At 43.0% G+C, this 22,953-nt stretch overlaps 1 protein-coding gene across 3 annotated transcripts; it reads right to left on the bottom strand.

Annotated features, from left to right (window-relative positions):
- Window positions 1-3,019: 3,019 nt before the first annotated feature.
- Window positions 3,020-21,366, bottom strand: LOC140714756 (RNA-binding protein 43-like). Of its 3 annotated transcripts, XM_073026303.1 has the most exons (5): window positions 21,350-21,366; window positions 21,190-21,269; window positions 14,219-14,433; window positions 10,886-10,977; window positions 3,020-9,187 (listed from the first exon to the last, which is right to left on the bottom strand). In XM_073026303.1, the coding sequence occupies exons 3-5, from the start codon at window positions 14,409-14,411 to the stop codon at window positions 8,117-8,119; spliced, it is 1,356 nt and encodes a 451-aa protein (XP_072882404.1). In that variant the 5' UTR covers window positions 14,412-14,433; window positions 21,190-21,269; window positions 21,350-21,366; the 3' UTR covers window positions 3,020-8,116. The 3 variants fall into 3 exon arrangements, with proteins under 3 accessions (XP_072882404.1, XP_072882394.1, XP_072882414.1); XM_073026293.1 differs by lacking the exon at window positions 21,350-21,366 and having other exon boundaries at window positions 21,190-21,334; XM_073026313.1 differs by lacking the exons at window positions 21,190-21,269; window positions 21,350-21,366 and adding an exon at window positions 20,752-20,990.
- Window positions 21,367-22,953: the final 1,587 nt, after the last annotated feature.

Here is a 22,953-nt window from a genome sequence, read left to right on the forward strand (position 1 = left end):
TGTGGAAGACCATGGGGGATGTGGAGGTGTTTGGAGTTTTGGTGTATGTGGATGATCTGGTATTTGGATTTGCCTCGGGAGAATATGAAGTGAGGTTGTTGCAGGAGCAGCTGAGAACTACAGAGTTAAAGTGTTTTCTGGACACCTGCCAGGGCTGGCGAAGGTCGCAGCTCGTGAGTGACTGTCTCTACAGAATCAAGTTTGAAATGAAGACGGAGAGACTGGAGAGAGTGATCTGGAACCAGTGGGAGGACTTACAAGTTGGAGAGAACAAAGAAAGTTGTCTGACTGAGGGCAACAGCAAACTGAGAGCCTGGAGAGGGGAGTTTGCGGAGGTGAAGAAATTACAGTCAAATCTCGGAAGAGGGAAGCGGACGCTTGAAGGGAACCTGAAGATGACCATCGACAGTCCAAATGAAGTGCAAAGCCTGAAAGTTGATCTGGAAGAAGTTATGATGAAGAAAAAGCTGGAGATAAGTGCAGTGAACACTGAACTGGAGGCTGACCAATCTTTAACTGCTGCTTTTCAGGTCGGGGTGGAAGAAGCTGTTGGAGTAACTGCGTCCCAGATTGAGATGGCCAGGACGCGTGAGTCAGAACTGCTGAGCCTGTGGCGAGAGTTGCAGGGGCCAGAGAAGAAGCTGATCTCTCAATTGCAGGAGGCTGCAGAGACTGCAGGAGCAGTGCAGGCCACATGTTTCCATTTGGAGAAGTTCAAGCAGCAGCTACCAATTGCAGAAATGAGGAAGAATATGGATTCGAAGGATAATGTGCTGGATGTGTGGTACATGCTGCCTTTTGCTGACTTCCCCTCGATTGAGGAAGAGACCATTGGCCCTTCTTCCACTGAGTCAGGTGTAGTGGGAAGGGTTAGCTGTGGGCAGCAGGGGGCTCAGAGTTGCAGTGGGGGCATGAGTGAGAGGTTGAGTGAGAGGAGTCGGTAGCAGGCCCGAGGTATTCCCAGTTGCATCCAAGCCTGAAGGGTTTAGGTGAGGGGTTACAGAGGTCTCGGAGGGTTAGGAAACTCCCAGATAAGTTGGCCTATGTAGCGCCTGAGGAACAGCGTGTGAGGTTTACTGTTTGGAAAGCAATGTCACTGTTTGTGCCTGGGTTAGGGTTTGTGTTGGCAGGAAGAGTGGGTGAGTTATTTAATAGTCATGCGGACATGACTTTTATTTGGTGGGGGGAGAGTATAAAGGGGGGTTTCTTCTTTTTCTTTGTTACTGTGTATGTTAATCAAAATGGCTTCTTTGTTTTGTTAAAAGTAGGAATGCTTCTTTATTATGAGAGAGTGCTAGAAGCTTGTTTGGGTTAAAATTTACTGATAACGAGAATTGTATTCCTTTGATAACCAATTGGGATTAATGTTGTTCTTTCTTCTGAGTCTGTTGGGGCTTTTGGGGAGATCAGCGCGAGGGGGTGAGAGAGAGAGAGGACGCGATGCTGTAAACTGGGCGAGGAACAGACCCCAAGAGGGGGTCCAAGGCCAGGAAGTACCCCGAGGAGAGGAGACGAAGATAGATGTGCTTGGTTGACCACTTCGGGTGGTCCTGAGCTGCGAGTCGAGGAGTTCGGAGGGGATCAAATGGTGACCAGCAGACTTCAGTAATTGAGCTCCAACGGTTGTGCACGAAGTGGTTTGGACTTTGATAAGTTTGGTGCCTTTTCTTTATTTTCTTTTCCTTCATGTATACTGTATCGATATAAATTACTTAGTTATAGTAATCTTTATAAACTGTAATCATTTAATCGTATATGGTGTCCTGTTTGTTCTTTGGCGGGGTGGGGACATCACACAGCATCCACACAAGCTGATGACCCAGTTTGGCGGGGCCGAAGGCTGCTCCCCTTAGAAGAGAATGAGCTGAGCGAGCCTGAGGTGACCCAGGGGGTTACACAGAGAAAGGTTGAACAAGTTAGGTCTTTATTCTTTGGAGCGTAGAAGGTTGACGGGGGACTTGATAGAGGTATTTAAAATTATAAGGGGGATAGATAAAGTTGACGTAGATAGGCTTTTTCCATTGAGAATTGGGGAGATTCAAACAAGAGGACATGAGTTGAGAGTTAGGGGGCAAAAGTTTAGGGGGAACTTCTTTACTCAGAGAGTGGTAGCTGTGTGGAATGAGCTTCCAGTAGAAGTGGTAGAGGCAGGTTCGATTTTGTAATTTTAAAAAAATTGGATAGGTATATGGACAGGAAAGGAATGGAGGGTTATGGGCTGAGTGCAGGTCGGTGGGACTAGGTGAGAGTAAGCGTTCGGCATGGACTAGAAGGGCCAAGATGGCCTGTTTCCATGCTGTAATTGTTATATGGTATTAAATCTGATTCTGATCAATAGTTCCGTTTTGCAAATGCAACTGTGTCCTTGTGAGCTGATAAAATAGATCCAAACGGGTATATGAAAAATTAAAAAGTTCCATGTATTCAATCGAAAGTACTCAAATGCTTAATTGGTTAACTATAAATAAATTACACAGGGTTAGGACAGAAAACAAACTGCGCAACCAAAGCTGTCTTCATGTGTTCAGCTGAAAAGAATGTGTGTGGGGATTAGGGCATGATGGCCAGCAAAACCTCTACAAACCACCTCGATAAGACTCGGATTGAGCTCTCCACCTGTCTCTGGTACTGTTCTACCAGCTCTGGTATTTGGCTTTCTTACCCTCAATCCGGTCTTCCCAAGACGATGTCAGTTTTTTAAAAAATTATTATTTATTGAGATACAGCGTGGAATAGGCCCTTCCAGCCATGCCGCCAAACGACCCCCAATTTAATCCTAATCACGGGACAATTTACAAAGACCAACTAACCTACCAAATGGCACACTTAAGACTGTGGGAGCAAACCCACATGGTCACAGACAGAACGTACAAACTCCTTGCAGGCAACTGTGGGAATTGAACCTGGGTGGTTGACACCGTAAAGCATTGTGCTAACCACTATGCTATTATGGGCATGACCACCGCTCAGTTAATCTAAAATGAATTTGAATAAACTGCCACAATGGAACACACAACACTGAGCATTGATAAAACCTTTATATCATATTTTATGGTTCATTAGATTACAAATACAGATTCTTGATTTCACACCCCCATACAATAATGAACGTCTTCCATAATGAAACCTGCCATTTAAAGAAAGTGTATTATTTTCCTTATTAGGGAAATTTAGTTCAACAATTACAAAACATTTCATAGTTAAATATTTATAAAATATTCCTTTCTAATCATTGCACAATCACTACCGCGCGAGGAAATTTACATAACATGGAATTCCCATTGGTCTGGCTTCAAAATCAAAAATCAAGTTTCAATGTTAAAATTAAACTATTAATCATAAGAATTCCTTGCTATTATGCTTGGAAGTTACCAATTACAAAAATATGTTGCAAGCAAAGTAAAAGACTCTGACTATTTAAAGTAATAATAAGTAAAAAAGGTTCTACGCTTTCCCAGCACTTATGACAAATAAATTCTTATTGGGCTTCCAGCTGGGTACAGGTATTAACCGATGTACTCTGCCATCTTCATCTGGGCACGTCTACGGTATTCTGTTCCCTCAGAATGGTTACAAGGTGAAGGAAATCAATTGGGCCTTTAAAAGGGCCAAAGTAAAAAAACAGGAAACTTAATGAATGAATGAATGAAATTTATTTATTCGGTCAGTACAAACAAAAGATATTATTTCCAACAATAATTTCTTAATGATGATTTCATAAGACAAAATTAAATAATACTCTTTAAAACAGACCAAAAGGGTGTAGGCTGAAGGTACAGCTTATTACGCCTACCCCTCTTACTTATACAACATATCTTGCGTCAATGATCACATCAAAACAAAAAATTTCATAATCTTTTAACACAAAATCCAATTCCAAATATCATTTGTTTACATTACTCCCATTCATTTTAAATCATGTATTTTATATTTGTTCATTAAATAATTTTAAAATAATTTTTTAAACTTAAGTGTGGTATATGTTTTTAAATTCTCACTACAACTGTTCCATAGATTCACCCCTCTGACTAAAATACAATGATTTTTTTTACATTTATTCTTATCCTTTGTTTTTTAAATATACATGTTCTGCTCAAATCATGTTGACTATCTCTCATTTTAAACAATCTATGGATACTTTGTGGTAACTATCCATTTTTAACTTTATACATAATTTTTATTATTTTAAAATCTACAAAACCCCTGAAATTTAAAGTATTTAGTTGAATAAATAGTGGATTGGTTGGCTCGTAATAACTTGTCTTTTTTACAATTCAGATGGCTTTCTTTTGGAGTAGAAAAATTGAGTTTTTCCCACGGAGGAGGAACCCGTTGCTACCGACTTGTATTTCCACAGTTTCTGGAAGGATCGCGAGGATCCTAAAGAAGTTCCAGATTAATACCATCCACAAACCTGTAAGGAAGCTCAAATCACAGCTTCTGCAGGTCAAAGGTGATCTGGGACTCAAGTTAGCTGGCATTTACAGGATTCCCTGTGAATGCAGAGCAGTGCATATCAGCACGGTGGAAACCCACATCAAGAAGCACAGGAGGATTACCTAGAGAAATCGGTGGTAGTAAAACATTGTATTTGCATTTGCATTGACTTTGATGGCACAAAATTACTGTGCCTCGCCAAAGGCATGGGATGGCCTGGTGAAGAAAGCCATTTAAATAAAACTAGAAGAAAAGAATTTTAACAAAAACCTCGCTCTAAGTAAGAACTGAAATTCATCTGTAAACAAGGTGGGACAGTGGAAACCTGATTGGATGAGGACTAACCAATAAAGAAGGATGAAGGATGGAGGTAAGACATACCTAGGCATCATCCCTAATGAAAATGTCAGAGTTTGTTAAAAATCAATACCTGTAACCAGCTGGAAGCCTGAGAAGCACTCTGAATCTAGAAACAACATGTATAACTATATTCTTTTTTAAAGGTGCAGATTGCAAAAGATTTTCCACTTTTAGAATTATAATCTCATTATAATTCAGAAAATAGTTTCTCGAAACCCTACAGTGATGGAAATTACAATATACAGTGGGCAACTTGAGATAAAATACATTCATTGTAAACCCATGCTGGACCATCCATTTGTACAAGGGGCATAGTATAGCAGCTGTAAGATAAAAACAGAAGAGATTCCGCAGATGCTGTAAATCCAGAGGAACACACACAGAATACTGGAGGATCTCAGCAACATTCTGACGAAGGGTCTTATGCCAAAAGGGCAACTGGTTATTTCTCTTTATAAACCTGCCTGGTACCTTGAAGTTGTTAAAGCCAGGGATGGTAATGGGAACAAGCTCTCACTACCTATTAAATGCTCCCATGGTGTCCATCTCAAAATGCCTCTGACAACCAAGTCCAGCTCCTGGTCTTCACATGTGGCTTAGCTGCTAAGCCTGGCAGAACCATTTGCACAGACAGAAGGGGCAGATATGGGTGACTGGTGCCTTAAAACCAGTCACTTCGAGCAGATGGGGCTTGTCAGTCAAAATTGGCAGCTCATCTTGGAGAAAAAAAAACTCTGATTTCAAACCCCCACTGCCTTGCATCCACTCATGGGGAAGGCTTCAGGAGTAAACTCCCGAGGGAAAATCCAGAGCTGGCGCCCCGAAGACAGCCCTACACTGAGTTCAATGCTGACTGGCATCTCCCGAGACACTGCTGGTCCCAAACTGTATCAGTCCCTGCTGTCCCTTTGTATTCATCAGCCTCGTGGAGAAGGGGAACCTGCTACATGGGCAACAGCTTGATCTCCATATTGTACTGTCCTGGCTTGTGTATCACACAGACAACAGGGACACAACATCCATGGTCGACCCTGGGCAATGGAGGAATCGTATACAGATAAAAACATAGAAAACCTACAGCACAATGCAGGCCCTTCAGCCCACAAAGTTGAGCCAAACATGCCCCTACCTTAGAAATTACTAGGGCTACCCTAGTAATTTTTCTAAGCTCCTATCCAAAAGTCTCTTAAAAGACCCTATCGTATCTGCCTCCACCACCGTTGCCGGCAGCCCATTCCATGCACTCACCTCTGAGTAAAAAAAACTTACCCCTGACATCTCCTCTGCACCTACTCCCCAGCACCTTAAACCTGTGTCCTCTTGTGGCAACCATTTCAGCCCTGGGAAAAAGCCTCTGACTATCCACACGATCAATGCCTCTCATCATCTTATACACCACTATCAGGTCATCCCTCATCCTCTGTCGCTCCAAGGAGAAAAGGTGGAGTTCAATCAGCCTATTCTCATAAGGCATGCTCCCCAATCAGGGCAATATCCTTGTAAATCTCCTCTACACCCTTTCTATGGTTTCCACATCCTTCCTGTAGTGAGGCGAACAGAACTGAGCACAGTACTCCAAGTGGGGTCTGACCAGGGTCCTATATAGCTGCCACATCACCTCCCGGCTCCTAAATTCAATCCCACACTTGATGAAGACCCATACACCGTACGCCTTCTTAACCACAGAGTCAACCTGCGCAACCGCATTGAGCGTCCTATGGACTCCGACCCCAAGATCCCTCTGATCCTCCACACTGCCAAGAGTCTTACCATTAATACTATATTCTGCCATCAGATGCTGCCTGATGTGTGCGTGTTACACTGGATCTAAGATTGCCAGTTCAACAAGTTGCACAGCTTCTACAAAGAAGTGTCAGCTTCCTAACCCATTTTGGAATATAACTATGAAGACAATAAAGTTTTGCAGATTTTGGAAATCTTGAGCAACACACAAAATGTGCTGGAGGAACTCAGTGGGTCAAGTAGCATCTATGGAGGGAAATGAACAGTTGATGTTTAGGGCAGATACCCTTCATCAGGACTGGAAAAGAAGGCAGAAAACCAGAGTAAATTTAAAAAAGTAGGGGGGGGAAAGGAGCACAAGCTGACAGGTGATAGGTGAGTCCAGGTGAGAGGGATATGGTAGGTGGGTGTATGAAAGGGAATAATGTGAGAAGCTAGGATGTGAGAGGTAGCAGCAGCAAAGAAATGAAAAAGGAGGAATCTGATAGGAGAGGACTGCAGACAATGGCATGAAGGGAAGAAGATAAGGAGATACACAGCTTGTTGGAGCAGAAGAGGAGAACGGATGAGAGATCCATTGGAGTGAGGGGAAACAAAAGGGTGAACGTGGGGGAAGGAAAAAGAGGAGTGGCTACTAGAAGTCAAGAGAAATTAATGCTGATTCCGTCAAGTTGCAGACTACCAAGATGGAATATGAAGTGCTGCTCCTCCAACCTGCCCCTGACTCACTGTGGCAGCAGAGGAGGTTAGGAACAGACCTGTCAGTGTGGGAATGGGAAGCAGAATTGTACCGGATATCCTGGCTGTTGGTGAAGACGATTGATAAAGCGATCCCTCAATGTACGTCAGTTCTCACTGATGTAGAGGAAGCCATGCAATAAACTACACAAAATAAGAGACTCGCAGGGCAAGAACCGCCTCACCTAGAAGGACTGTCTAGGGGCCTGAACAGTGGTGAGGGGGATGTGAGGCACTTAGCAGAGTTGCCGGGGTAAACGCCTGGAAGAGGTCAGTGGGGAGGAATGAAAGGACAAGAGAATTATGGCAAGAGCAGAGTGGGGGGGGGGGGGATGGGGAGATGGCAGAGGTTGTGATTAGCTGTGGGGTGGTAGGTGAGGACAGGAGGAACTCTATCACTGTTATCTTGGGAAGAGTTAATGGGGTGAGGGTAAACACGCCGAAAATGGAGGAGATATGGGTGAGGGCATCATTGATAATAGTGGAAGAGAAACCCCATTTTCTGGGAAAAAAAGAGTTTGGATGTCCCGGAATGGAACGTCTCATCCTGAGAACAAATGTCGTGAAAGGTCAGTGGATTTGCAGTTGATGTCAGTGGATAACCTGTCTCCTGAGATGGAGACAGACAGAAAGGTGAGATGGACTGAGTTTACAATGCATGCACTGGAACTGGCATGTGGCACACCAGGACGAGAAAATACCAATTGCAAATGAATTATCTGTTTTTCTCCCCATGTATTTTAGAAAAATGATGCCATCCACAAACACAAAATTAACCCGCAGTTTATCCAATCAAAAAAGAAATGACTGCCACCATTCAGTAGTGCACACTGGTCGATCAGACCTTAGAACTGTTCTTGACTGTCGGTCTTCTGTGGCATTCACTGGAGAGCGATGTACCTGCACAATCAGACGAACTTTCCTGCTTCCCGTGAGGAACACTCCAGTTACGTTGTAACCTGCCACTCTGATCAGTCATATGTCCATCGAGGTTGCTTGGCAGGGTGTTCTCCATGGGCCTGGGCACACTCGATGCACGTGCAGAGTCTGAACCCATACTCTGAGTAAACTGATGCATACTTTCAGTTGATGTCAGGCGACTTGTGTATTCGTATGGTGCTGGATTAAAATCTGACCGCACCATCTCATCCACCTTCCTTATGAATTGTTTGCAATTATCTTGGCTTCCTATAAGTGTCACACAATCATCACTGAAGCGAACAAGAACAGTGCCGAAGTTTTGCATGATTATTTTACATGCCCTTAATGTCTTGTTCTTCAGTCTGTCTCTGTCCAGTCTTATTCTGTCAATCACTAGGTTTTTCTGCATATTGCTGATGAACCTCTCCAAATCGTACTTTGCCAGTTTTAGCTCAGATGGTTTCAATCTACTAGTTTCAAATAGCTGGAGAAATATTATATTATTGTGGTTTACTGGTTTGGCATTCACACAATTAACACTAAGTAACTGTTCATACTGCTTTTTGCAAATCTCATCAATGTATGAAAAAATATCTGCGTCTAGAATAATTGTTGATTCCTCCTGGAATTCACCAGGATCCAAGGTATCCCTGTCTCCATAATTCGGTGATGCTGTATACTGTTGATGAACTGACCATGTTGCATAATTATGCGGAGACTTTCCAGACTTCCCTTCTGAGTCATCTATTCCAACTTTCATTGTGGAATCTTGGAGATTAATTCCTTGGAGTTCACCTATTGTTTTATGAAGTTCTTTCCTAAATTCTTTCAACGCAGAGAAGGAGCCCGTAACACGAATCTTTCCATCGTGCCTCCGGGAAAACTGTAAGTTTCCGTTGTTGTTTTCAAATTCTCTAAAAACATTTTTCACTTCGGAACTGTTTTCAAACATTGAGGAGTCCACATCAACTGAGACAGTTGAAAAGACCTGTGAACAACACACAAGTTTAACTATTATTTATAATGTGGCACAGATTACCTTGTAATATGAACTGTCATAGGGCTACTGAAAACTATAAGTGGAGTAGAGGCAGAAATGCCACATTTATGAAGTGCTTTGGATGACCACTTGGAAGGGCTAGGGAGTAGAAAATAAACCTTCGTAGGCTGGCACAGGTATGGAATGGGAAGATCTGTCACCTCAAGCTCTTAGCAACATGGGTTCAATCCCGACTCCAGTACTTCTGCCCAATGTTAGCAGATTCGTCCTGTGACAATGTGGGGTTTTCTCCCAAAGGACCCCAGTCCCGCTCCCCACATCCTAAAGAGTTGGTAGGGTATTTGGCTACTGGGAATTGAGTGGTAGAATCAGAGGGAGCTAAGTATCAAGCATTCCTGTGCTGACAGTTACACAGCAATGTGTTAGCCTTTGAATACAAAATTCCTCAAAGAAATCTCACTAAAAGTCTAAGCATTATCCCCACTGATCCTGAAGAACTTTTTTTTGGCCCATAACCTCATGACTTAAGATGCAAGAGCAGGTGTAGGTCATACAGCTTTCCAAATCTGCTCTACAGTTCATTACGATCATAGGAAATCTTGCACAGAACCACACCAACGCCTATGCCTTCCTGCCCGTCCTTTCATGTAATCGTGGTAATTCCTGACTCCATTAATATGCTGAAATATATAGATCTGTGTTTGGAATAGCCTCCACAGCCTCTTATCAGGGGTGCACAACCTGGGTTCCATGGACCCCCTTGCTTAATGGCATAAAAATGGTTGGGAACCCCTGCTCTAAGTGACAAAATGTCTCTATCTCTATCCTAATCGACCTACCCCATACTGAGTCCTCTGGACCAAGATTCCTCAGTCAGTGGAAACATCTTCCCTGCAGTAATCCCTTTAAGACCATAAGACATAGGTATTAAGCCATTCAGCCCATCAAGTCTGCTCTGCCATTCATTCTCCTGCCTACTGTAACCTTTGATGCCCTAACTAATCAAGAACCTATCAACCCCCACATTAAATAAACCCAGTGACTTGGCCTCCACAGCTTCAAATCCTTCCATATTATGGCTTAACACACCTTTGCTCTCTCAATAATTTCTTCTGCACGTGTTAATGTTCAGGGATTTGATTACAAGCATACGCAGACCATTGTATCATTAATACTTACCAATATCTGTCAAATTAGCAAATTTTCAAATTAAATAACTTCCTTTTTAACTTTACTTATTTTATGCTCTCTGTGCACTTCAACAAAAGCACCATTTTCTTGTGATGTTTAATATTCGCAACTACTTGCTTTTACTTAAAATGTAAATAAATGAGAAACTCTCAACTATATCGTACAATTAGAATAATTATAAATGTAATTAATTCTAATTACAATATAATTAGTATAATAGTCGAATAGCTTAGTCAAAGAGTGGTGGACAATACACAGCAGATTGGGAAGGGATCGGCAGAGCTTTGAACTTTTGAAGACAGAAGTGGGGCATACGCAAGTTACCAGGGTTGGAGGAATAAGGTTGCAGGCAGCTTGTAATGCTGGGCAGGATATAGGTGCAGGGAAAGCCAAGGCTGCAGAGGAATTTAAATGCCAGAATAAGAAATTGAAGCAAAGAAGCGGTGAACCGGGAGCACAAAAGGATCAAAGAGCAGATTGGCTGCAAGCACTTACATCCAGGCTTTTCTGTGCAATTTTCAATGGATATTTCTTTTGGAGCTGTTTGTCTTCAAACACTTGATCGTGTCCCAGGACGCTATCCATAACTTCAAAAAAAAAATGCATTTGATGATAAACAAATAGTTTTTAGACAACACCATGTTATTTCAAAGGACTGGAAGGTGATCCTGTCCAAGAGCTTTTAGAATACAGTCATCGTCAGCTGTTCTAATCATATGGGGGAGTGAGAGAGAGGGAACCTGGTCAAAGTCGAAGTAAATTTTAATATCAAAGTACATATATATCACCAGACACTAATCTGAGATTTGTTTTCTTGCAGGCATTCACAGGAAAAAAATACAATAGAATTTATGAAAAACTATACATAAACAAAGATTGACAAACAACCAATCATGCAAATAATAATTTAAAAAATGTAAATATATAATACTGAGAAAATGAGCTTAAAGTCCTTGAAAGTGAGTCTATAGGTGAGTGGAGTTTAGCAGTGAGCTGACAAGTTATTTATGCTGGTTCAGGAGCCTGAAGGTTGCAGAGTAAAATTGCTCCTGAACCTGAATGTGTGGGACCTAAGGCTCCTGCCCAATGGTAGAAGCAAGAAGACAGCATGGCTTGAATGATGGGGGTTGCTGCTGATGGATGCTGCTTTCTTGTGGCAAAGCTCCCTGTACATGTGCTCAGTGGTTGGGGGGGGGGGGGGGGTGTTTGTCTGTGTCAGACTGGGCTGTATCTACCACTTTTTGTGGATTTTTCTTTCCGGGGCAATGGGTTTTCCAAACTGGGCTGTGATGCAACCAGTCAGGATACTATCCACAATGCACTTATAGAAGTTTGTCAAAGTTTTCGGTAACATTGCAAATCTACGCAAACTTTAAGAAAGTAATGGCTGTCGTGCCTTCTTTCTGATGGCATTTACATGCTGCACGTATATGTATGAGTGTACATATGAGTAACTTAAATGATCTAAAATTAACTTAAGAGATACCAAAGCAGCCACATGGTGTTTGTTGATGAGGAGTCAGAAACACCAAATGGAGGACATAAAGCCTAACATTGATCAGTCAGACCCAGAGTGTTCCCTACTTTTGATTGGATGCTTGCTAATAATTTTATATTATTTAATCACAGTTACAGTAGATAAAAAGACTCAAAGTACATTTATTGCAAAAGTACATATGCAGTCTACAACCCTGAGATTCATCTTCTCACAGACAGCCATGAAACAAAGAGACACCATGGAATCTGTTCAAAGAGAAAAAAACATCACACCAATGCACAAAACAAAATTGCTCCAATGGCAAAAATAAAGGGGCGGAAAACACCAACCCACAAAGTCATCCAAAGAGTCCAGGCATATTCAGTCTAGCTCAGTTCAGTTCAACCTAGCGCTGCGCCATTTGTTATCTGCAGGCCGTCCCGATCCACATCACACAAGATAACAACAAAATAAAAAGGAGTGGCCAGATACTGAAAACAGGTATTGACTGCTTCATTAACACTCAGGCTGCAGTCCAGCAAGAACTATTAAATGGCTAGTAAGATTTATGTGACACTGTGTTTATCTCCAACAAGAAAATCTTACCATCGACCTTTAACATTTATCACATGACCATCGCAGTGGGCCCACTATTACCAGTCACTGACTCACAATTATACAGCCTGGAGACAGGTTTTTCAGCCCATTGTGTCCATGCTGGCCAACATGCTCATCTAAGCTAGTCCCATTTGCCTGCAATTGGCCCATCTCCCTCTAAACAAGAGGTTCATCACCTTTTTATGGGAAGGACCCCTACCATTAACCAAGGGGTCCGTGGACCCAGGTTGGGAACCCCTGGTCTAAACCTTTATTATCCATGTACCTGTTCAAACATCTTTTAGATGTTGTTAATGTGTCTGCCTCAGCAACGTTCTAGCACAGCTTGTTCCACATTAACAGATCCCTTTTAAATCTTTCATGTCTCAACTTGAACTTACATCCTGTAGTTGTTTTGAGTAAAAGACTATATATTCATCTTATCTATACCCCCCCCATGATTCTTTCCAGCCCTCATTCTTGTACACTTCACGGAATTAAGCCCTAGCTGGTTCAACTTTGTTCTATAATTTAGGCCCTCAAGACCCGGCAATGTCCTCATCAATTTTTTCAGCACTCTTTCCAATTTAATTCTGATAAAAGGGTAACCAAAACTGTGCACGATACTCCAGGTATAGCTTCACCAGTACAACTGCAACATAATGTGCCAACTCCTATACTCAATGCCCTGGCTATAGGCCAGTGCACCAAACACTTTCTTTACAAAGAACAGAGAAGAGTACAGCGCAGGACAGGCCACTTGGCCCACGGTGTTGGGCCAAACCAGCTAAAAAGCAAATTGAAAACACCCAAACACTAATCCCTCCTACCTACACCATGTTCATATCCCTTCATCTTCCTTACATCCATGGACCCCCTACCATGAACCAAGGAGTCTGTGAACTCGAGGTTAAGAACCCCTATATCTAGGACAAGGACAGGAACATGGAATTGCTACCATCTACAGCCTCCCCTTTGTGCTACACACCACCTTAACTGGGGAAACAACATTGTTTCCTCATCATTGCCGGCTCCAGATCCTGAAGACCCTCCAAACCAACGACAACACTTTCACTAGAAGGGCTGTAGCAGTTCAGGTGGGCACCTCACTGCTGCCCCCTTAAGGACAATCAAAGAAAAGCAGGAAAAATAAATCAGCTTGACTTGTGACTTCCGGATCCTATGGATGAAAAAAAAGTAATCTGATACACCTCACAGATAAAAAAAAGTTGCAAAATGACCACACTATTGCTAACAAGACAAAATATGGTGAAAAAGAGTCATATACTTAAAACTAATGGGTAGGGCAGCTAGATAAATAAGCTAAAAGAGGAGAAAATTAGCTAGATTGAGCAGTAAGAAGTTTGTGGTAGGTCACATAAAAACAGTGGTCTGCATCATCGACACTAAGGAAAACAGTGAGAAAGAACTACAAAGGACTATCCTTAATAAAAGCAGGTTTATGAAGACTGACGTCATCGGGATGGGAAACGAAGAATACAGTAATTCCCAAATGCCGTGACAGAACGACAAGGTACATTTCCAGTTTAAATCTGCAGTCCTTCTTCAGCCTCATTTATTAACACCAAAAAAAACCCCAGATTACCGTATCTACACTAACGGCATTGCCCAAGCAAAATTCACCTGTGGGAAACACACCAGAAAATCTATTGCCATTTTGAGATGTATCTATGGGGTAGATAGAGGTCACCACAAACTGGTCTTTTCTTTCATTCATTGCTCTGTAAACCTACCTTCCTTCTTTTCAAATGTAACATAAGCAACACCAGGGACATCAGTTGGATAGACGACATTTTCTACCTCACCACCCCCGTTCCTCGGCCTTAAGAAGTGAATGGTGAGTTTATCAATCATGACGCTGTCAGAGAACTTATCATCAGGGAAGCCTGTCACAGCAATGGTCCATCCCGCCCAGTCCGACTCCATTTTATAGAGAGGTTTGGAGCACCTGCAGAGGCACAAGAAACCATATGTTACTGCCATAGTTAGCGATCCAGTAAGCTGGACAGCTGAAATAGAAAATGGAAAATGTTGGAACATTTAGCAGATCAGGAACCATCTGTGGAAAGAGAAATAGAGTTAACATTGACGGTCCTTTATCATTGTAGCTCCATCTTCAAAACCTGTAGACAAACTCATCTCCAAAGACCCAACTTTGCAACTGGATCCATGACTTCCTAACCAACAGACAACCATCAGTAAGGATGGGCAGCAATGCTTCCACCATGATTTTTCTCAGCACTAGTGCCCCACAAGTGGCAGATGGAGTTCAACCCAGATAAGTGTCAAGTGGCTCATTTTGGTAGGTCAAATATGATGGCAGAATATAGTATTAATGGCAAGACTCTTGGCAGTGTGGAGGATCAGAGGGATCTTGGGGTCCGAGGCTGCGCAGGTTGACTCTGTGGTTAAGAAGGCGTATGATGTACTGGCCTTCATTAATCGTGGAATTGAAATTAGGAGTCAAGAGGAAATGTTACAGCTATATAGGACCCTAGTCAGACCCCACTTGGAGTACTGTGCTCAGTTCTGGTCGCCTCATTACAGGAGCAATGTGGAAACCATAGAAAGGGTGCAGGGAAGATTTACAAGGATGTTGCCTGGATTGGGGAGCATGCCTTATGAGAACAGGTTGAATGAGCTCGGCCTTTTCTCACAACGAGCCGGTGTACAGGTGCGTCCACTGAATGCGGGGAAAGGAGCGACAGAGGATGAGAGGTGACCTGATAGAGGTGTATGAGATGATGAGAGGCATTGATCATGTGGATAATCAGAGGCTTTTTCCCAGGGATGAAATCTCTACCACAAGAGGACACAAGTTTAAGGTGCTGGGGAGTAGGTACAGAGGAGATGTCCGGGGTAAGTTTTATTATGCAGAGAGTGGTGAGTGCATGGAATGGGCTGCTGGCAACGGTGGTGGAAGCAGATACAATAGGGTCTTTCAAGTTACTTTTAGATAGGTACATGGAGCTTAGAAAACTAGAGGAAAACTAAGGCAGGGACATGTTCGGCACAACTTTGTGGGCCGAAGGGCCTGTATTGTGCTGTAGGTTTTCTATGTCTCTAAGGTATGTCCTCAGCCCCTGTTCTACTCCCTGTACAGTCATACTACGTGGCCAGATTCTGATCCATCTCCTTCTACAAATTTACACGTAACACTACTGTAGTGGGCCTTATCTCAATTAATGCAGAGACAAAGTATAAGAAGGAGATAGACCTGGTGAAACGCTGTCATGACAACAACCTTTCCTGCAAGGTTGCTTCTGTTTACATCAATGATGCTTTGATTCTGCCAACATCAATGGCATTGCCAGCAAGTTTAAATATGGCATTAGAGCTGTACTTCGCTACACAAACATAAGCTTACAGCAAATAGAGCAGGGGGCTAAGCACACAGGCTAGTGGTGCACATGTGCTGATGAAGATTGTAGAGGAGATGTCATCATTAATCTGTACTGACAGGATCTGCAAGTGAGGAGAACAAGGATTCAGTTGCACATGGAGGAATTGAGTCCCAGGTCTTGGAGTTTAGTGATGAGTTCAAAGCCCAAAGTAACTTTTACTATTAAAATACATATATGTCATCATTTATAACCTTGAGATTCATTTTCCTGTGGGCATACTCAGCAAGTCTGTAGGATAGCAACTATAACAGGATCAATGAAAGATCAACCAGAGTGCAGCAGTAGACAACAAACTGTGCAAATGCAAATATCAATAAATAGCAATTAGTAACGAGAAGATGAGATAATAAATAAAGAGTCCTTAAAGTGATATCATTGGTTGAGGGAACATTTCAAAGATGGGGAAAATGAGAGTAGCTATCAGCTTTTAACCTAGAGCCCGAGCATCTGCTCTTGAAGATGTGTGAGGGGATGATAGTGTTGAATGCTGATCTACAGTCAGTGAAAAGCATCCTGATGTACGCACCTTCAGCATCGGGATGTTCCAGAGCTGATTGAATACTCACCCCCACTCCTCCGCTCCCTGTACACTCACAACTGCCCGGCCACGCTAAAGTAATTCGGCATGACCCGTACAACACTCACCAATTTTTAAATCAAGCCACCACAGACAGCAACCTATCTGGGTGCATCGCAGACTGAGAGGGCATCTGCTCTGCATATATCGCCCTGTTACTGGACCGATGTTGAGGCTTTACAGAGGATGCACATCATGGAAAAAAGCTGCCCCTCCATGGACTCGCTCTACACTTCTCACTGTTTCAGTAAAGCAGCCAAAATAATCAAATGTATTCACTCCCCTCCCCTACTGGCATAAGATACAAAACCAGACAGCAGGATAGCCTTTATCCTGCTGTCGTAAGACGATTGAACAATCCCCTGGTATGATGAGATGGGCTCTTGACCTCACAATCTACTTTGTTGTGACCATGCACCTTATTGTCTAGCTCAGGGGGTTTGCAGACTCTTTTTTTATGCCATGGACTAATACCATTAACCAAGAGGTGAGTGGACCCCAGGATGGGGTCCTCAGTGTAAGTGCATTGCACTCTCTCAGTACTCTGCACTGTGATTGTTTCACCTTCTACCACCTCAGTGCAGTGTTGTGAACTGATCTGTATGGACAGAATGCGAGACACGTTTTCCATTGTGCCTCGGTACGTACGACAATCATAAACCAACTCACTTCTCACATTGATGACTCTTCTTCAGAACTAGGATAATTTTGAAAATCTGCATGTTTAAACTTGCAGAGATGGGGAACCAAAGGAAACATCTCCTATCAGGTACAGGCACAGAAGATAAAAGTCATAGATTGCTGCTGACTAGAAGAAGATGCAGAAGGCTTGTTAGTGGGAGACAAAGTACTGTGCCAAAGTCTTAGGTGTGTGTATATACGTTATGAATAAGATTCAGGTTTAATATCACAGGCATATGTCATGAAATTTGTTAACTTAGCGGCAGCAGTACAATGCAATACATGATAAGTAGAGAAAAAAAGTCAGTGAATTATAGCAAGTACATATATGTACATTACAGAGTTAAATAAAATAAGTAGTGCAAAAACAGAAAAAAAGTAGTGAAGTAATGTTCATGGTTTTAATGTACATTTAGAAATCGGATAGCAGAGGGGAAGAAGCTATTCCTGAATCGCTGAGTGTGTGCCTTCAGGCTTCTGTACCCCCTTCCTGATGGTAACAATGAGAAGAGGGCATGTCCTGAGTGATGGGGGTCTTTAATGGTGGACACTGCCTTTTTGAGGCATGGCTCCTTGAAGATGGCTTGGATACAATGGAGGCTAGTACCCATGACGGAGCTGACTAATTTTAGAACTCCCTGCAGCTTACTTCAATCAATAAACCAATTGTTTGAAATCAAATGATCTTGCCTGGTGTATCAGGGCTGGGTGTGTCTGCACTCGCACCGCCCGTCCCTGGCATTCCTTCTCTGCTCCCTGTCTCTCACCCCTCCCGCAGTGCTCAACCCTTGTCATTCCCAACATCCTGTGCTCCCACCAGATTTACAAACTCGTTCTCAGGTCCATGTTGACCAATGCAGTACTTTACAAGATTCCTAAGCATCCTAGATAGAAATATGTGCCTGTGAGTTTTGCACAGTACTGTAATCTGTCTGCAGTGGGTATGGGCAGCGGAAGAGGAGGAGCAGGAGAAAATGTGCTGGAAGTATAAACACATAACAAAGCAGCTGCTGAGGGCCAGGGAGCATCAAGAGAGAGAAAGACAATACCCGATAAATGCTGTCCAAGGCTGCTATCTAATCTGGCTGTAATAGCTGCGAGAGGTGGTTCAACTAAGCGCTGAGCAAAGGAGTTAAATACTTTTAAACTGTTGACATGTCAGTTCTTGAATTTTGAGCTTCTCATGCTTTACAATTTCTGTTGTGTTTTGGACTCTACTGTGGAAAAAAAGCATGCGATTCACGAATAAAAACTCTCAGTTAAATTGATCCAAAATTCCTGGTTGTAATACTCATCTATGTGAACATGGGGTTGAGGGACTGAATACTTTTACAAGGCACTGTATATCTTTTCCTCAGGGTTGAAATGCCTAATACCAGAGGGAATGCATTGAAGGTAAGAGGATGTAAATTCAAAGGAGATGTGAGGAGCAAGTTTTTTTTTATACACCAAGTATCAGGTTGGTCTATGGCCTATGTCCCTTTTCCACACCATTTCTTTAATATGTCTTGCAGAAGCTCCTTATCACTTGATCTGTCCTAATTTGTCCCCATTTAATCTTGTTTACCACATCTCATTCTTCTCCAATGTGGGATTTCCAATTGAAGCATTGACAGTTTCTCTCTCCTCCCCCGCCCCCCACCCCAGAGATGCTGTTCCAGGCACCGAGCTCCTCCAGGAGGTTGCTTGGGCTCCAAATTCCAGCAGCTGCAGTTCTTTGTGTCTCCAACCCTTCCAGTTGCTGATCCAAAGTACTGACTGGTTTCTTTTACCACAGATGCTGCTTGACTATTGAGTCAGGTACAGCAATGGAGGCAGCCCAACTGGCCCATGCTGACCTAACTGCTAATCCAGCTAGTCCCATTTGCTCATATCCCGCAATACCAGTGGTATCCAACCTTTGTTATGCCATGGACCAATACCATCAAGCAAGGGGTCCATGGGCCCCAGGTTGGGAATCCCTGCTCTGAACTTTTCTGGTCCATGTACCTGTCCAACTGTCTTTTAAAAGTACCTCCCTCAAAACTTCCTCTGCCAGTTCAATCCACATAGATACTACCCTTATTTAAAAATAAATTGCCCCTCAAGTTCTTATTAAATCTTTCGCCTCTCTGCTTGAAACTATTCCCTCTAGTTCTTGGCTCCTCAACTTTGGGAAAAAGACCTACGTCTCTCATGATTTTATACTCCTTTATAAGATCACCGCTCAGTCTCCTACACTCAACACAATGAAGTCTTAGCCTGTCCTGTAACTCACTCCTTCAATTCCTGGCAACATCCTTTTAAATCTTTCCTGTACTCTTTGGCATGTAATAACATCTTTCCTATAGCAAGGCGCATAAAACTGAACACAATACTCCAAGTCCAGCCTCACCCTCTTGTACAACCACACCATGACCGTTTGACCTCCATGCTCAATACCCTGAATGAAAATCACACGGAAGGCATTCAAGGACATCGTATTTTTTTTGACAACTACAGGGCACTGAACTGGTTGACAATATGCTTCAAGTACACAAAACCGTGAAGTGCAAGATGTCACTCAAGATTCATTTTCTGCATTTCCATTTAGACCTCTTCCCTGCAAATCTTAGCGCTGTCAGTGACAAACACAATGAAAGGATTCACCAGGACATTGCCGTCATGGAGAAATGGTACGGGGGCAACTGGAATCCACCAATGCTGGCAGATTATTGTTGGGCATTTAAGTGAGAAGCCTCTGACACCGAGTACAAACAAAAATCATCAACAAAACATTTTTAGCCTAGCTGAACTATTTCAAAGCATTAGCACCATTTTACAGTTCAAAAAGTCAATTTCTTGTTTCTCCAAATTCCAATGTGTTGCAAGTAATCTGAAATTATATTTGCGCATTGCTTCAAATGTGTTATCATGACCACAAACAAAATTCTGAGGAAGCAACACTTGCCCTTCAGTATAATCATTAATTTGGTCACCTCCCTGTCTACCTGTGACTCCACTTCAGTGAAACATGATCCCTTAGATCCACAACACTCCCAGGGCCCAGCTGTTCACCGTGAATCCAGCTAAATATTATCATCAAACCTACAACACTATAGGAGTCTGTGCCTCCTTCCACAGACGCTGCCTGGCCTGCAGATATTCGCATCCCCATCCCCTCCACCCCCACTATCTTCTGTCGTTATTTTAGATTCCCCGGATCTAGATACATATTTCTTCCTACGCCTGCGAGCTTTGTTTACATCAGCATTGCTCTTCGGGTGTAAATACGTTTCATTTGGGTCTTAACTGTGATAAATAGTTGAAGAAAGACACAACTTGGGTCTGGGGCAACACAGACGAATGGATCGAGTGACTGTCCCCCCCAATTTCTATGGTTGCATGCACCACCAGGCCCGTCTATTATCGCTAGAGAGTGAAACCGAAAATGAAGCAATTTCAACGGTCGAATTCAAAAATCTTTTTTGAAAAGCTACCTTCATAAAACCGCGGTGCAAACTATGTCGTCAAATGTCACAAAGGAGTCATACGACATAAGCGACACCCCCCTTTTTATATAAAATAACAATGTTTTGGTGTGAATTTCTGCCTGGTGCCGTACCCCCGCTTGCCCCACACTCACCCAGCGCTGCTGCGGTCGGGCTCGACTGAACTGGCCCCCGGACCCGGACCCGGACCCGGACCCGGACTCGGAATCGGACGCAGCGGGGAGGGGGACTCTGTCCGCGCTGACCGGCCGAGCGAGTGCTACTCCTGCGCCCTGTGCGCTGCTCTGTCCGTCGGCGAGGAACAGCGCCGTGCACAGGTTGCGAGCGCAGCGCGTTGTCAAGAACGCATTACATTGTTTTTCTCTATCCCTCTGTTCAAATCGCCAGGCTAGCCTGCAATTATTTCCCGAAAGGCATCGAACCATTAACGGCAAGGACGTCGTTCGGCCCACTGTGACAAAGTGACAAAGATCATTTTCTGGCCCTGCTTGCAGTATACCAAATGATTTTCAGTTAGTGTGATTAAACGTTCGAAGTATATTTATTATCAAAGTAGGTAAATATTATCCAACCTTGAGATCCGTTCCTGACTTAATCAGGCATTGTGGCAACGATCAGGCCCGCTACGTTCATTCCCAGGGCATCGGAGAGTCTGAAAAATAAAGATGCAGATTCAGTGTTTTCACTGTTTCCTTGGATTCCGCAGAGATCCTGGGGAGGGGGAACACACACCCACACAAAGATCGCCACTAGAGGGAGATGACAAGAAGGAAATTGTTGAATTTGAATCATGAGCACAGGAAATTCGGCAGATGGTAAACAGGAGAGATTCTGCGGATGCTGGAAATCCAGAGCAACTCACGCAAAGCGCTAGAGAAAGGTCAGGCAGCATCCATGGAATTGAATAAACAGTCGACGCTTCAGGCCGAGCCCTTCCTTCACGACTGGAAAGGAAGGGGGAAGATGCCAGAAATGAAAGGTTAGGTGAAGCCAGGTAAAAGGCTGGAGAGGCAGAAATCTGAAAGGAGCCCACTTTTGATTCCAATTTTGGTTTCCATATCTTTGATCAGGTAGGGACAGGATTTGGCAAATCGTTGTTTGCAGACGATGGTGCAATCTGGAAAACAGGAAGAAACGTCAAGTGTATATTAAAGCAGGTACAACAGGCTTTACGATCAGTTGAAAACTGGGTAAATAAATGGGGTTTCAGGATTTCTGCTTCTAAGTCCAAATATATGATTTTTGGCTTTAGAAGAAAGATACCTGATTGTGAACTGTGTCTACATGATTCTCCATTAGAAAAAGTCAAGGTATTCAAGTTTTAGGTGTCTGGTTTGATGAAAGACTTACTTGGAGGGTTCATATAGATAAAACAATTGGAAAGTGTGAGAAAGTTTGAAATATTGTGAAGTATTCCTCGATGTGACTGGGGAGCAGGGCAGGAAAATATATCCAGCTATGATTAGATCAGTAATTGATTATGGTTGTATTGCTTATGGTTCCGCTGCTACGGCACTGCTTGAAAAATTAGACACTGCAGTCCAAAGCACTTAGACTCTGTTGTGGAGCTTTTAGAACAACATGAGTCCCTGAATTATGTGTGAAGATGGGAGAAGCACCTCTACATTTAAGATGAGTTAAGTTGGGCCTGCAGTATTGGGCAAAACTAAATGGCTTCAATCACAGCTGTCCATCAAAATGTCTTTTGCAGGAGACGTCGGAGCACCAAAGTAATATTAAAATATATCCTTTTTTAGATTTGGTTAATATCTGGGCTGTGAAATTGAAACTGATTGACGAAGACCTAGCTGACCAAATTTGCTTGCCACCCATTCCTTTTTGGCTTTTGCCAGAACTAGAAGTAGAACCTTCTAGTTCTCCTTTTCAGCTTCAAGGAAGCAGAGCAATTTCAACAGTGTCGATCATAACTGAAAATTTAAATAATAAATGGGGATCTTATCTTAAGATTTTTACAGATGGCTCAGTGGATCCAGAGAGCAGTGAGGCAGGATTTGGGATGTACATGTCTCAGCTTGGAGTTGAGATTGGTCACTGGGTTTCAGATGGTGTTTCTGTCTTTGCAACAGAATTATTAACAATCCTCTGGGCCTTATGGTGGACAGAAGACTCTCGACCATGCAGGGTTATCATCTGTTCGGATTCTGCTGCTGTCTTAGAGGTTATAAAAGGGAATAAATCAAAAGCTCATCCTGACATAGTTATTGAGATTCTCTTAGTTTTGTTTAGAGTAGGGAAGATGGGTTGTGAAGTTAGATTTGCATGGATACCTGGGCATGCTGGGGTGGAGGGAAATGAAATTGTGGATGGCATTGCAA

The sequence above is a fragment of the Hemitrygon akajei genome, chromosome 2 (assembly GCF_048418815.1).
Source record: "Hemitrygon akajei chromosome 2, sHemAka1.3, whole genome shotgun sequence".
Classification (NCBI taxonomy): domain Eukaryota; kingdom Metazoa; phylum Chordata; class Chondrichthyes; order Myliobatiformes; family Dasyatidae; genus Hemitrygon; species Hemitrygon akajei.